The sequence below is a fragment of the Lolium rigidum genome, chromosome 5 (genome assembly GCF_022539505.1).
Source record: "Lolium rigidum isolate FL_2022 chromosome 5, APGP_CSIRO_Lrig_0.1, whole genome shotgun sequence".
NCBI lineage: Eukaryota > Viridiplantae > Streptophyta > Magnoliopsida > Poales > Poaceae > Lolium > Lolium rigidum.
This window is the reverse complement of record NC_061512.1, coordinates 164,209,367-164,225,319: the sequence shown is the minus strand read 5'-3', so window position 1 is coordinate 164,225,319 and position 15,953 is coordinate 164,209,367. Positions and strand designations below refer to the sequence as shown.

The following is a 15,953-nucleotide window of genomic DNA, read 5'->3' as shown; positions in this document are numbered from 1 at the left end:
ACGTAACTATCTTTTATATGGAGCACGATTTAGAAAAAAGACGTTCACTATGCAGACGATACACATGACTCATTTTTTAGTCGAGTTGTCTCAACATTGTTGCTCCTAATTGTACGGTAATGACTTTTGGTGATTGCACGAGTGTGCAAGCTCTGATGGACCACCACCCTAAAGTCTAACCACTTTGGTGATTCTTCTATATAGCTATTAGCTACGTAGCCCTCCCGTTGTCTATGGTGTCTCCACCCTCGCGATCGTAACCACTACATGGATGTCTTCTCCCTCCCTTTCATCATCGTCCCTAGTCTAAGGCTTTGTTTGATTAATCCTCTACTCAAGAGAATTTGAGGGGACTAGAGAAAATTTTAACTTAGATTGGATTTAATGCACCTCAATCCACATCCATCCCATCCAATCCATAGAAACTAAACAAGGCCTAAAAATTTCGCCACTAGCTCCACCGCGACTCGAACTAGTCTGTAGAGGCCTCCTCCCTCAGCTCCATGGTTTCCGCTTTGCACTTGCCGTTGAACAAGGTTATGGTCGACCGCGTTAAAAAAAAGGCACTAGTCCATATAACAAATGGTCAGATGGAATAATATACCTGATTAATACAGCGTAAAATAAGAGGAAGCCAACCATGGATAACATATAGTATAGTACCATTGAAAATGAAACTTCAACGGCCCCAAGAAAATATAGAAGAAACTGCTTACACTTCAGCCACAGACAGGTGGGCCACTTGAAGCTTGAACTAAAAGATTCCCCAACGGCCAATAGCACAAGAGGAGAGAGTAGCGACGAGCCGACGACTCCGATCCTTTCTAGGCCGCCCTGGACGCCGGCCTATAATCCCACCTGCTCCATCCCAATCATTTCTGCTAATCGATTCATTCATCTAATCTTCTTCGGAGGAGAGACTAATCCATAGCTGTTCTCAACCCTGCAGGTAATCATGTCAATCTGCTGCCCCGCTCGTGTCTATTTTTGCTCCGCTGAATTCGTCTTGCTATAGTCGGGGAAACTTATTCGTTGTACTTCATTCGTCGTTGCCATATCTCTCCACAAGATGCGGGTTGGCTAGTTAGGACTTAGACGGATTGGGCGAAGCGGATTCAGGGGTTTTGTGCTGTTCGTCTGAGAATGCCAGATTCGTGCTGGCCAAACTTGCGATAGGATCGCTTTCCGATTGGGGTTGACTTTCGGGGTTAAAAGGTAAGAGACAGAGTGGTCGCATTCCTGACCAAATTTTGGGTCGTTAATTTGGTCTTCAATCGGCCGCAAGTAGAAGAAAGCATCATGAAACCAATTAGGTTCTGTCTCTGGAACAAGCCACGGATAAACGTATTCCGCATCATTGACAGTCGTTTTAGGTTCTTCCCTTCCTGGTGCAGTTATGTATCAACATCTATGGCTTCTCTCCATCTGTGTCTAAAAAATTACTCACAATTGCGTTGGCATAGCATTGAGGGTGCGATGAACTGTAGATGCTTATTTATGGAACGGAAGGTGTGGGTAAAGAGAGAAGATTATGAATGAATTCGTAGATATGTCAGAACTTCTGATCGAGTATAAAGAGATTTTATCGTCAGTCATCTGTCACATACGGTACTCCGCATTTTAATGCTCTTGTGTAAATACACATTGTTGTTTCGCTCATCGTGTTCTTCTTTTAAGAACTTCAACTCTCTGTACCTGGAAGTGTTATGCACTTTTGATTGTTGTTTTCATCACTACTTGTTTTGTTTATCCAGATATGGCCAACAAAAGGATTCAGAAGGAGCTCATGGATTTGCAGAAGGATCCACCGACATCCTGCAGCGCTGGGCCTGCAGGAGCGGATCTATTCCACTGGCAGGCCATGATCATGGGCCCTAGTGACAGCCCCTACGCAGGAGGGATTTTCTTTGTCAACATCCATTTTCCTCCGGACTACCCCTTTAAGCCTCCAAAAGTGAATTTTGAAACAAAGGTTAGCTGGTCTTTCTACTTTATAGAGTGTATCATTTCATTATTTGTCCACTAACTACTGAATTTTTCACGGTTACTCTCTATTCTCTAGCCTTGGCCTTGTTATTAATTTACGGAAAAAGTCCATTTCAAACCTTGAACTCGTAGAGGTTTGGAGGTGAACCCTGAAGTCGAAATCCCTGTCGTTCATACCCTGAACTATTATATCCCGGTCTAAATTGAACCCTGAGCTGGATTTCCAGAAAAAAAATTGCTACTCTCACTACCATCATGGGCCCACATGTCGTATGTATCTCCTACCTCTATTCCCCTCTCTCTCTTGGATTCTGTTCTCATCTTGCCGTAGAGGAGGGCCCCGCGCAGAGCAGCATGCCGGCCCATCTGACCACGTCGTTCGACGGCCACGCTGCTCCAATGCACATCCTCGCTCCAGCTGTTCATGGACTAACTGCCCCGCGCGAGGGACGAGGACGAGCAACACGCCACTAAACAGAGCAAGCGCCCGCCATCCCGGGATGCCATCCGACGGTAATTGGCCAAGATCTCGCGGCGGCTCCGTATGGCCTCGAGTCCCCGCGCCGCGGTAGCCGAGGGGAGAGGGCTATGTCGCATGCGCAAGTGCTGGTCGGCGCAGGCTGCCCAAATCCGGTACAGATGAACTGGTGATGTCCGTCTAATCGACCGCAAATCTGTGGAACAATTGAAACAAACATCGATCCAGTACCGTACCAGTCCACATCGACATTTATCAAGTGATATTATCTGCGTGTGTAGCAATTCACAGAGACAAGATATTTGTCCAGTACAGCAGTACTGGTGTATATGCGCTGATTAATCAAGTGTTGTTATCCAGCACAACTACTACCCGTGATTTGGAGCAACGTTGCTGCCTTCGATTTAGAAACATAGTGAGAGATGAGATTGGAGAGACAACTAAATTAATCAGCTGAGCTGTTCGTCCTAACTTCAGAACATAATCTGGCTGAGCCATCAGGCCGCACGCGCCACCGGTGCCTATCTCGCGCAGCCCCGGCTCTTCCCAGACACCATCACTGTTGATGTCGTTGCCACAGGTTGCTCGATTGGGATGGATTTGAAAGTAAATAAAAGAAAATTAGTAGAAGAAAATGAATATGATACATGGGCTCCACTATGAGTGAAAGTAGCATGTGATCCCGGCAGGGATTTTTGCTTCCCGGTGTACCAAACAGGTTCAAGGTTTAATTTAGACCGGGATATAATAGTTCAGGGTATGAACGACAGGGATTTCGACTTCAGGGTTCAAACCGCCAAACCTCTACGAGTTCAGGGTTTGAAATGGACTTTTCCCTTAATTTACTAGTGAGTGAGTGTACCTTTGAGAAATTCAAGATGAACAGGTTCCATTCTGAAATCCAATCTTGTTGTAAAATTAGTTCATTATCAACGAGCAATTTCAGTTAGATTTTCACGCTACATAAGTGTTATATGGCGATGCTATGCAGATAATTAGGCACATGCTGCATGAAACCTGAATCTTACAAAGTTACAGTAATTCAGCTGATGAAGCTACCTCTATCATTGTATTTATCGACATCGCAGGTGTATCACCCAAACATCAACTCCAGCGGCAGCATCTGCCTAGACATCCTCAAGGAGCAGTGGAGCCCTGCGCTAACCATATCGAAGGTTCTGCTCTCTATCAGCTCTCTGCTCACCGACCCCAACCCAGACGACCCGCTCGTCCCGGAGATCGCGCATCTCTACAAGAACCAGAGAACCCGCTACGAGGAGACCGCGAGTGCATGGACCCAGAAGTATGCCATGGGCTGATCCCTATGTGTTCCTCACCACCGGAGCCTTCCTGCCATTGCAAAAACCATTATGCAATGTCAGGAACTTGTATGCCGAACTGCTTTCCCGCCTAATGATGATACCCCAGAGACATCATATGGTGTCGATGCTCATCGTGACTCTCTCTGAACCTGTGTGTACAGTAATCAAAACCAGTACATCTCTCCATTCTGTGTCCGAACTTGAGGTGTATACCCTGAAAGAGCGTCTGTAGTCGCGACATTTGTGTGTACTCTCTCGCGTTGTCCAGAGACTAGTCATACATGTATGTCTCAAGACAGAACATTTGAAGACAAAAAATGTATTTCAAGACAAAACATTTCAAGAATTTCTGGTGTTTTGGTTTATTTGTGGAGTTCTCTTTTCATTTTTTGAAGATGGTGTTTGGAAGGCAGTCGATGGGGCGGCTGCAGTATATGACCCCCCTCAGTTCAGTGTTGTTGCTTCAGCCACTGCTTTCCTGTGACACTCTGATCATGACAGGTGACGAGAGTATGTGACAATCAGCCAACGATGACACTGTCTTGTTGCTGAAAAATGGCCTTGGTCTGTCTGGTTCCTAAAATTAGGCAAAACATGCATGTCAGACCTCACTGATAGCTTCAGTCCAAGACTGCTTTGTGGTGCATATGCTTTGTTGGCTTCCTTGTGCAGAAGCACTAGAAAGTCACGGCCTGGACATTCTTTCTTTGGGAGGATAGGAAGACAACAGTTTGCCTATTAGGTCACGTCAGTTCTCGTGTGTAGTTTTTCAGTACGAATGGCAGAGACAACATTAGAATGGTAATCAGGTAAGTAATTAACCATATAAGGATTCTAGGTGTAGATCGTTGATGTTAACTTGTAATTGAGCAGTGTGCAGTTCTTTCTCTGGTGCAGCTGTAGCGCCAGTGCGCCACCATGTTTGGAAGGAAGCTGAATTTCTGCACTTGCAATGTGGATCAGTGTCTGCACTCCTGCATCATTGTTTTTTTTTCAGGAACGTGCGAGAAAGCACGCCTTTTTTTATAGATAGGAGAAGAACCAAATACAAATATTCACTTTTACAACTCCCCAAACACAGATCACTCGCATTAAAGGGAGAAAAACCTCACAACAAACCCACGAGTTTCCACCTGTCCGCCTCTTCAACGATGGCATCTAACAAAAACGCTTCCGTCCTTGACTTGTTCTTGAAGATCCGATTATTCCTCTCAATCCAAATAGATCGAAGAACCAGGAGAAAAAGGAAACGCGCTTGAGGCTGGAGCTTGAAGGGCCACGTGTTGAGCACCCATGGCCACTAATCAAGGAGCTCATCCACAGCAGACAGGGCAAGAGAGGACCGAGCTAGACCTCTCAAGACCTCAAACCAAATGCTCCTTGAAAAAGGCATTGCAGAAGAAGATGCTCAATTGTCTCCTGCATCATTATTATGTGTGCGTGCGCGCGCGTGTCTATATTACATCTGGCTAGTTCAGCTACCTACTAAATCCAATTGATAATAACATGCTGATGCAGCCACGAACCCCACACTCTGCTGGCTGGCGGCTATACACCAAAGCTCCGTTTCAATTCCACCGGTATCAGTATCACTTGTGTACGAGAAATACAGCCCGTGGATGTTATGGGCTTATGGCCTGGAAACTACTCGGCCTTCCCAAAGGGGGGCCTTAGATACTTCTGGAGAATACAGTATTGCCCTGCTCGCAAAAGTTGTGGGCTCTTGTTCACAGGTTGGGACTGGTGACGTGTTTTCTGCAGCCTCTCACTCCCACTTGCTCCAGCTAACCTGAACTAGCAAACAATCTCTCGGATTTTCTTGAAGGAACTTTGAGGTTGCATTGTCAAGGATGTGTGGTGTTGTATACTGAACTTTGGAAGGGTGCTCCGATCCTCTTGGTATTGGACGCGGCAGATCAGTAGGGTGTGATGTTCCTATGTAGGGCACATATATACCCGGAGACAACACATTTCCTCGTTCATAGACTCCGGAAGTGATTGAATGGTTGGATCCTAACTGGTGGTGGGTAAGATATTATGTTAGCGGTTGGATTTTTTCTTTTGACAAAGGATGTTTTATTACTTTAAAATTTTAAATATTACAGTCGGATTGTCGCTCAACATTCATTGTAGCAAAACATAAAAATAAAAAGGCGCAGTGCAAGACATTATCTCGAACTGTATAGAGGCCTATGATGATAGAGAACCAATCCTTAGATTGTGTGGCCATTTGTGCTGGATAAAAATCTCACGATGTGTTCACCAACCGAGTAGACACCTTCATAAACAAATCAAGGTTCTCCATGCGTTGTAGAGACCCCCATAAATGAAGAAAAACAGTGCACCAGTAGATAACATGCATGAGAGAATGATTTTTACCATTAAAAATATTTTACATTTCTACATAGCCAAAGAAATCAAATAATGGCAGGCGCTCCCATATAATAAATATTTAAAGCCTATGATCCACCCCATTTAGCCAATTACCAAAAATATTAGCAACGCTATGTGGCGGATATAAGGCAAAACCTATTTGAAGGATTAAACATATAGATACAACGAATTTACACTGGAATACACTACACCACAACACTGGAATCTCAACGGACAAGTTGGTTGGGAAAGCCGCTTATACCAATAGAAAGTTGGTCGGGGATCAGTTTTGCCGACAAAAAATAGTCTGTCACCGTAAGTCCGGTCGGCTAAGGTCTTTCCCGACCGACATAGATTTGCCGACTGACTGTTCGACATCATGGCTAGAGATTTCCTGACCGACGTTTTCTTTACCTAAAGACACTTGTTTCCCGACCAACATTTCTTTGCCGACCGAACTTTCGACGACGCAAGTTTTAGCAACTGACTTTATGTTGGCTCGTGCCCGCTGCACCTTCCCTTCTAACAGTCGGTCAGTGTTTCTTTTGCCTACCAAATGTGTATCGGTAAAACCATGAATTTTTTTCATACCAATCGTTCGACAAGCACATTGCCTACCAACTTTCAACCAAGCATCAACGTTGATGTATTTTAGATATCTGAATGGCAAAATTCACCAAATTCTCATATTCCACACAAACATACATGCATATCATAGAAGAATAGCGCACATGACACACTGATATTCATAAAACTCTTACAATACTGATTGTTCGTATGTTCTTGACTGATTACAAAATAATCATGTTCATAAAATAATAGTTGAATTGTCACCGCATAATCAAGTTTGCAAAATAGAAGCCAAATGACTACCATATAACCAGGTTTACAAAACGGAACCCAAATGAATACCATATAACCATATGACCAAGTTTACTCCATTACACAATTCATCTTGTTGATGGGAAACATCCAGCTACTTGGTGGTTTGCAGCAAAAGTTTTGCATGATAGTTCATATTTGAAAGGTACACCTGCACAAACAAGTACAAACATATAAGATTGTTGTTCCTTAGATTGAGCTATATGTAGCACATCAAGAAATCAACTACCAAAGAAAGCAAGTTACACACGTTCTCAAGTTAATAAAGTTTTACAATACACACAGAATGATAACCATCAAATACAAGTTGATTTTCAGTGTTTAAAGCACCCTAATGAGCCGCTAGAAGTGCCCCGAACAACTTTCTACAGCCAATGTATGCATGAGCAAAACAAGTAGGTACCCTACTCTGAGCCATATGTTGGACCAAAAATTACTATGCACATACACATGCACAAAACAAAAAAAGAAGACTAAATGTACCTTTATATAATGTTCCAGTTTTCAACTAACCTGGAGCAGTAATCCAAACCGTTGGTCACCTACATCTAACAGTTGAGGGTAGCTGGATTTGTTGTAAACATGACAAAGAGGTGTTTATAATAGCATTAAGAAACAACAAAGTTTATTCGCAAAAAGGTGCATTTTATGAAGTAGAATGTCGACTCACCAACTGGTTAGGGAGGCCGTGATCACCAATAGGTTAGAGAGGCAGTGACAAGCAGGGAGATCAATGTGTTGCACCCGAGACCTCGTGAATTCCGAGGACCAAGAATCCTAAATAACCAAACAAATTAGAAATACAAAATTAGGCTCCACGTCTGTTTTTAAAAATCAGCACCACGCAACAGCATTTAAATAAGTAGCCAATTTTATTCTATAGAAATAATAGTGGCATCCATCACTATATACAGTTGAAATAAAGATACAAAACCGGTCAAGATTATTCATGATGCCAGAAGTGTTTTGATAGTCTCTTCATGATGATACAAGATACACTTTTTTACTTCAATGCCAACTATGTTTTGAAGGTTATTTGAGTGAGCATTATCCCTGATAGGGCAAAGGTGTCCGATCATTCGATGAGATGATGATAACGTAAATTTGTTGGTGGATTTCGTGCTTGACGATCCGACTACACATGCAAAGCTCGTGCGCCAATGCAATCGCTAGGACAATCTCTGGGAGTCACTGATCTTGCGGATGCACGATCAGCCTGACCAGCGAGGGTCTTAATTCCTACCGAGCAACCTGAAATCTGATACCACTTGATAGGGCAAAGGTGTCCGATCTTTCTATGAGATGATGATAACATCGATTTGTTGGTGCAGTTCGTGCTTGACGATCCAACTACACGTGCAAAGTTCGTGCGCCAATGCAATCGCTAGGACAATCTCCGGGAGTTACTGATCTTGCGGATGCACGATCAGCCTGACCAGCGAGGATCTTAATTCTTACCTGAAATCGAGAACAAGTAAGAACTAATATGCAATCAGAATATTTCGGATGAAAGATGAAAGCTTTATTGAATATGGTGGGATTTCGAATAGTCGGTCTTGTTCTGGGCGTTGGCCTCAAAAGAAGTACACGAGAGTTGCATCAATGGCTAACTTTTAGTCTAATCAAAATCCGAGTCTAAACGTGATGGCTACGAGGGTATTTAAAGGAGGAAAAGGTGGGGTTTCGGCCAGTCATACGTATGGTGGCCGAACCAAACCCTAGAAGGCATTTCCCCCTTCAATACGGACTCTAAAAAATGGCTGACTTAATTCCTGCGAAAATGACATGGGCTGGCCCAAAATTAAAGGTGACGCATCACCATATTATTGATGGGTTCGTTGCATGGAAAACAAAAAATTTCTACCGTGAACAAGAAGAAAACCAAGATCCAACCAAGGAAAAGCCAAGATGTAGGTGAACGCCCCCTGCCCCTCCCCTCTTTGTATACGGGAGGAGGTCGGTTTGGGTGGCCCCCCAATGCCCCAAACCCATCTAGGGCCGGCGGCCAAAGGGGGGAGGGGGAATTCTTCCCCCCCAAGTTGATCCCCCTTAGGGTTTTGGGGAAAACCCTAAGGGTGGCCGACTTGGGCCTTGAGAGGCATGTGCCCCTGGCCCATTAGGCTAGGGTGCATCCCCTCGGCCCATGCTAGGCCTCCTAGGGTTGTGGGCCCACTGGTGGGACCCCTGGAACCTTCTAGAACCTTCCCGGTCTTTCAACGGAAAAAATCGTGAACTTTTTCGAAACCTAGAAATCAACTTCCCTTATATGAATCTTACTCTCCGGACCATTCCGGATCTCCTCGTGATGTCCTGGATCCCGTCCGAGACTCCGAACAAACTTCGGTCTCCATCTCATATTCTGAATCTACTTATGCGACATCGAACCTTAAGCGCGTCACCCTACGGTTCGTGAACTATGCAGACATGGTCGAGACTCTTCTCCGACCAATAACCAATAGCGTGATCTGGAGATCCATAATGGCTCCCACACATTCAGCGATAACTTAGTGATCGATTGAACCATTTACATACGATACCGATTCCCTTTGTCACGCGATACTTTACTTGTCCGAGGTTCAATCATCGGTATCTCCATACCTAGTTCAACCTCGTTACCGACAAGTACTCTTTACTCGTTACCGTGGTATGTCATCTCTTGTGACCTTGTCACATGCTTGCAAGCTAATTAGATGTCATTCCACCGAGAGGGCCCAGAGTATATCTATCCGTCATCGGGATGGACAAATCCCACTCTTGATCCATATGCCTCAACTCACACTTTTCGAATACTTAATCCCATCTTTATAACCACCCATTTACGCAATGGCGTTTGATTTAATCAAAGTACCATTCCGGTGTAAGTGATTTACATGATCTCATGGTCGTAGGACTAGGTAACTGAAGGAGATATGCCCTAGAGGCAATAATAAAGTGGTTATATTTATATCTTTATGTTTATGATAAATGTTTATATATCATGCTATAATTGTATTAACCGAAACATTAGTACATGTGTGATATGTAGACAACAAGAAGTCCCTAGTATGCCTCTTAAACTAGCTTGTTGATTAATGGATGATTAGTTTCATAATCATGAACATTGGATGTTATTAATAACAAGGTTATATCATTGTATGAATGATGTAATGGACACACCCAATTAAGCGTAGCATAAGATCTCGTCATTAAGTTATTTGCTATAAGCTTTCGATACATAGTTACCTAGTCCTTATGACCATGAGATCATGTAAATCACTTATACCGGAAAGGTACTTTGATTACATCAAACGCCTCTGCGTAAATGGGTGGTTATAAAGGTGGGATTAAGTATCCGGAAAGTATGAGTTGAGGCATATGGATCAACAGTGGGATTTGTCCATCCCGATGACGGATAGATATACTCTGGGCCCTCTCGGTGGAATGTCGTCTAATGTCTTGCAAGCATGAATAAATTCATAAGAGACCACATACCATGGTATGAGTAAAGAGTACTTGTCAGGAGACGAGGATGAACAAGGTATAGAGTGATACCGAAGATCAAACCTCGGACAAGTAAAATATCGCGTGACAAAGGGAATTGGTATCGTATGTGAATGGTTCATTCGATCACTAAAGTCATCGTTGAATATGTGGGAGCCATTATGGATCTCCGGATCCCGCTATTGGTTATTGGTCGGAGTGAGTACTCAACCATGTCCGCATAGTTCACGAACCGTAGGGTGACACACTTAAAGTTGGATGTTGAAATGGTAGAACTTGAATATGGAATGGAGTTCGAATATTTGTTCGGAGTCCCGGATGAGATCCCGGACATCACGAGGAGTTCCGAATGGTCCGGAGAATAAGATTCATATATAGGAAGTCATATTCCAAGTTTGGAAATGATCCGGTGCATTTATGGCAGGTTCTAGAAGGTTCTAGAAAAGTCCGGAAGAAATCACCATGGAAAGTAGAGTCCCGGAGGGACTCCACCTTGCATGGCCAGCCAACCCTAAAGGGAGGAGTCCAAGGTGGACTCCCCTAGGGTGGCCGGCCAACCCCCCTCATGGAAGGGGGAATCCCACCCCAAGTGGGATTCCCACCTTGGGTAGGTTTCCCTACATATGGGAGGTTTCATTGTTGGGGTCTTATTCGAAGACTTGGATACCAACACTTGGGGATTTCCACCTATATAATGAGGAGGAGAGGGAGGGGCTGCCCACTCTGGCCGCACCACCTAGGGCTGCCCTTGGCCGGCGCCCTAGCCTCCCCTCTCTCCCCAAACCCTAGCGGTATCTCTCCTCCACCACATCCCGCACGCTTAAGCGAAGCTCCGCCGGATTTCTCCACCACCACCGACACCACGCCATCGTGCCGTCGGATTCAAGAGGAGCTACTACTTCCGCTGCCCGCCGGAACGGGGAGGTGGACGTCGTCTTCATCAACAACCGAACGTGTGACCGAGTACGGAGGTGCTGCCCGTTCGTGGCGCCGGAACCGATCGTGATCAAGATCTTCTACGCGCTTTTGCAAGCGGCAAGTGAACATCTACCGCAGCAACAAGAGCCTCATCTTGTAGGCTTTGGAATCTCTTCAAGGGTGAGACTCGATACCCCCTCGTTGCTACCGTCTTCTAGATTGCATCTTGGCTTGGATTGCGTGTTCGCGGTAGGAAAATTTTTGTTTTCTATGCAACGTTATCCTACAAGTGGTATCGGAGCCGTGTCTATGCATAGATGGTTGCACGAGTAGAACACAATGGTTTTGTGGGCGTTGATGCTCTTGTTGTCTTTAGTTTGAGTACTTTGCATCTTTGTGGCATAGTGGGATGAAGCGGCTCGGGCTAACTTTACATGACCGCGTTCATGAGACTTGCTCCTCGTTCGACATGCAACTTGTATTGCATAAGAGGCTTTGCGGGTGTCTCGTCTCTCCTACTATAGTGAAGATTCAATTTACTCTTCTATTGACAACACTAGTATCACCGTTGTGGTTCATGTTCGTAGGTAGATTAGATCTCACTCGAAAACCCTAAACCACGTAAAATATGCAAACCAAATTAGAGACGTCTAACTTGTTTTTGCAGGGTTTGGTGATGTGATATGGCCATAATGTGATGATGAATATGTATGAGATGATCATTATTGTATTGTGGCAACCGGCAGGAGCCTTATGGTTGTCTTTAAATTTCATGTTGAGTAGTATTTCAAAGTAGTTGTAATAGTTGCTACATGAGGTGAACAACCATGAAGACGGCGCCATGAACCTTGACGCTACGCCGACGATGATGGAGATCATGCCCGTTGATGATGGAGATCATGTCCGTGCTTTGGAGATGAAGATCGAAGGCGCAAAGACTAAAGGGCCATATCATATCACATATGAATTGCATGTGATGTTAATCCTTTTTGCATCTTATTTTGCTTAGATCGCGACGGTAGCATTATAAGATGATCCCTCACATTAATATCAAGATAATAAAGTGTTCTCCCTCGTATGCACAGTTGCATAGATCGTCGTTTCGAAGCATCTCGTGATGATCGGATGTGATTGATTCAACGTTCACATACAACGGGTGTAAGCCATGTTGCACACGCGGAATACTTGGGTTTGCTTGACGAGCCTAGCATGTACAGACATGGCCTTGGGACAACGGAAACCGAAAGGTTGAACACGAGTCATATGGATGATATGATCAACATGTTGATGTTCACCATTGAAGCTACATCATCTCACGTGATGATCGGTTTTTGGTGTAGTGAATTTGGATCGTGTACCACTTAACAACTATGAGGGATGTTGTATTAAGTGGGAGTTCATTAGTAATTAGATTAAAACATGAACTAATTATCATAAACATAGTCTGAGTAGTATTTTGAATTAATTTTGTAGTATTGGCATCCGTTTTTCTACTATGCGCTAGTCTTGTTATTGAGATAGAAATACTGTTAAAATCTGACAAGAAACTTTACGGATTGGTACCGTATTGTTAAAGAATCAAGAATTGATTAAGTCCTATTGCAAACTTTTAGTAAACCTCACATTATTAATTCAAAGAGCTAAGGTTTCAATTAGTACCTAAAGTTATCTTGTCTCCGTCAAACTTGAAGTTCAAATTTGTTTGAAAAGTAAGGAGCTGAAAATTTAGTTTTCAGAAATAATCAAGGTATGAGATATATGTGATATCTAAGACCTTATTGCAAGATGATAGAATATATTTTGGTGAGACTACATAAACTCATAAGTTTTATGGGAATGTATGAAGGTTGAAGACGCCAGGCGTCACAATCCTCCAACTATTGGAGCACTAACGATATTCGCATATCCATGAAGTTATCATCCTTAGTATGCACCGTTGCTAAGACTCGTCGTATCGAAGCATCACGTGATGATCGGGTGTTATAGATTCTACGTGTGCTTACAACGGGTGCAAGCCAGATTTTCACATGCGAATACTAAGGTTAAACTTTATGAGCCTAGCATGTACGTACATGGTCTCAAAAAGTTGTCATGAATTGATGGATAAAATTATGAGTGAAATTGTTCATCATAGTTACTAATAAGTGAAATCTAGAACACTTGTCATATGATGATCAACTTCAAAATAAGAACCTCAAGGTTATTGGTATTAGACCAACAAACCTAGAAGTTATTAATGTTGAAGTGTTTTTCTGAATAATGAGGAAAGCTAAAAGAGAAACTGCAAAAGATATTTTTGCAGAAAGAAAGAAAAGACTAGAAAGTCTAGCTCAGGTGTATATAAATGATATACATGTTATGGTTGTATCCCTAGTTAAGTCACACTATGAAATTCTTGGGTATTAGTACTATATTGGTTGGTATGAAGTGTCATAAAAAAAACAACGCAATACAAGAATACAATGGCCTAAGTGACTGACAAGGAATATGATAGGAATGCACGTCTGGAACAAAATAAAGTGTTATTATGTTCGTCGTTGGCATTCTATCTAGCCCTTAGTATTTATAATAAAGAACTTAATAATTGTTATTTTGCTCGGTCAAATGAAAACAATGAGTTGTTCAAATTATGACATTACTCCATGTACGATGGATAAGTTATTATAAATCTTAATGGTGAAACACACATAACATCGACGCTAAAATGCCATAAGGCAAATGATTTGAATTCCACTTATTTGTGGAACCGCCATTTAGGTCATGTTAGAAAGAAACGCATGAAGGAACTCCATGTAAATGGATTTTTGGAGTCATTTGATTTTTGAATCATTTGGCGCTTGCAAATCTTTTCTAAAGAGAATGATTAAAATACCGTTCATAGGCCAAAAGTTGAACGGGCAACTAACTTAGTGGAAAAATACATGATGATGTATATAGGTTCACTGGGCATAGTTGTGTGCGGGAGATTCTTATACTTCATGAAAACTTTCAACAATGAATTGAGTATATATGTGGATATATTCAATAAGGAAGAAGTTTGAAACTTTTGAATGGATTCAAATAAATTTCAGCATGAAGTGGAAATCATCGTAATAGAAAAGTCAAATATCTATGATTGGATCATGGTGGAAATATTTGAATTACGAGTTTTTAGCGAACATCTAAGAGAGTTATGAAATTGTTCTACAACTTACGTTTCTTGGAGTATCATAGTGATGATGAAATATCCAAGAGATATATCCAAACTTTGTTGGATCAATGATGAGATAAAATATTGATGCCATTATATTTTTGTGGATTATGCTTTAGTGACTACCGCTTTTACACTGAATAGAGCATCATCATGATCCGTTGAAATGACACCATACAAGTTATGGCATGGGTATAAACCCTAATAGTCAATCAAAATCGGATGAATGTCTTTGTTGGTTATCCCAGAGATTTAATTGGGAATTCTTCCCACGAGACAAAGACAAAAATGTTTGTCAATGTTTCTTATTTCCGAGAAATTGTTTCGAGTGAAGTATTTGAGTGGGAGGACAATATAATTTGATAAGGTTTATGAACCTGAGCATAATGATCAGAGTAGCGCAGCATCGGAATTGGTTTCGGAAGCGGCCACGACGATCATGGCTCTCATGACTACAAAGTATTTTAGCCATGGAGATCGAAGTACATATTGAACCTTGTAGGTATGGTTTACTTTGTGATCAAATAAATGATTTGTGGACAAAGGATTGATTTTGAACAATGATAAACCAACTACAAAACAAAGAAGTTATGATGGGCCCTGACTCCGTTAAAATGGCCATGCGCCATGAAATCCAAGATAGATGAATACTTTATGAAAGTAAATGGATCTATGAAATTGATAGACTTGGATGAAATATCCTTTAAGAAAGCTTGACTTATCGAAAAATTGTTTACGACAAAGTTCAAAGAGTTGAATACGATAAGATTAGATCTTCCGTAGCAATGCTTATAGTCTATGTGGATTATTCTAGTAATCACTACATATTTCTTTTATGAGATATGCTAGTAGGATGGCAAAATACACTACTTAACAGAACTATGTATACAAGATACAACCAAGAGTTTTGCTGGTCCGTGGAATACTAGATAGGTATACGAACTTCAATTGGATGAAGTAAGTATTGCGGAGTTGGAATCTTCACCAGATGAAATAGTCAAAGAGTTTTTGATTTCATCGGAGACGATGAAGAGGCTTGCATTTGCAAGAAATTAAGTGGGAGCGCTAAGACACATTTATAATACTTTATGTAGGTGACATATAGTTGGTTATAAATGATGTAATTATATACTTGATTAAAAAGGTTTCATTGAGAATTAACTTCAATGAAAGGATATGGATCGAAACAAATTTAGTGTCAAGATCTATGAAGATAGATTGAAACACATAAATAAGTTTAAGTCAAAGTACATATGATGGATATTGAAGTAGTTCAATATAGAAATATTAAGAAAATGTTCTTGTCATGTGAAGTTTTAACAAG

General features: G+C 42.1%; 1 protein-coding gene across 1 annotated transcript; it reads left to right on the top strand.

Annotated features, from left to right (window-relative positions):
- Positions 1 to 748: 748 nt before the first annotated feature.
- LOC124653004 (ubiquitin-conjugating enzyme E2 5A-like) lies at positions 749 to 4,083 on the top strand. The gene is made up of 3 exons (XM_047192055.1): positions 749 to 949; positions 1,755 to 1,972; positions 3,553 to 4,083. The coding sequence occupies exons 2-3, from the start codon at positions 1,757 to 1,759 to the stop codon at positions 3,781 to 3,783; spliced, it is 447 nt and encodes a 148-aa protein (XP_047048011.1). The 5' UTR covers positions 749 to 949; positions 1,755 to 1,756; the 3' UTR covers positions 3,784 to 4,083.
- The last annotated feature ends 11,870 nt before the right edge of the window (positions 4,084 to 15,953 follow it).

Excerpts from the sequence above, each read along its gene's own strand:
- LOC124653004 (XM_047192055.1), top strand. The coding sequence starts at position 1,757 with ATGGCCAACAAAAGGATTCAGAAGGAGCTCATGGATTTGCAGAAGGAT. Across the intron at positions 1,973-3,552 it reads AAGTGAATTTTGAAACAAAG|GTGTATCACCCAAACATCAA; the intron begins GTTAGCTGGTCT and ends TCGACATCGCAG.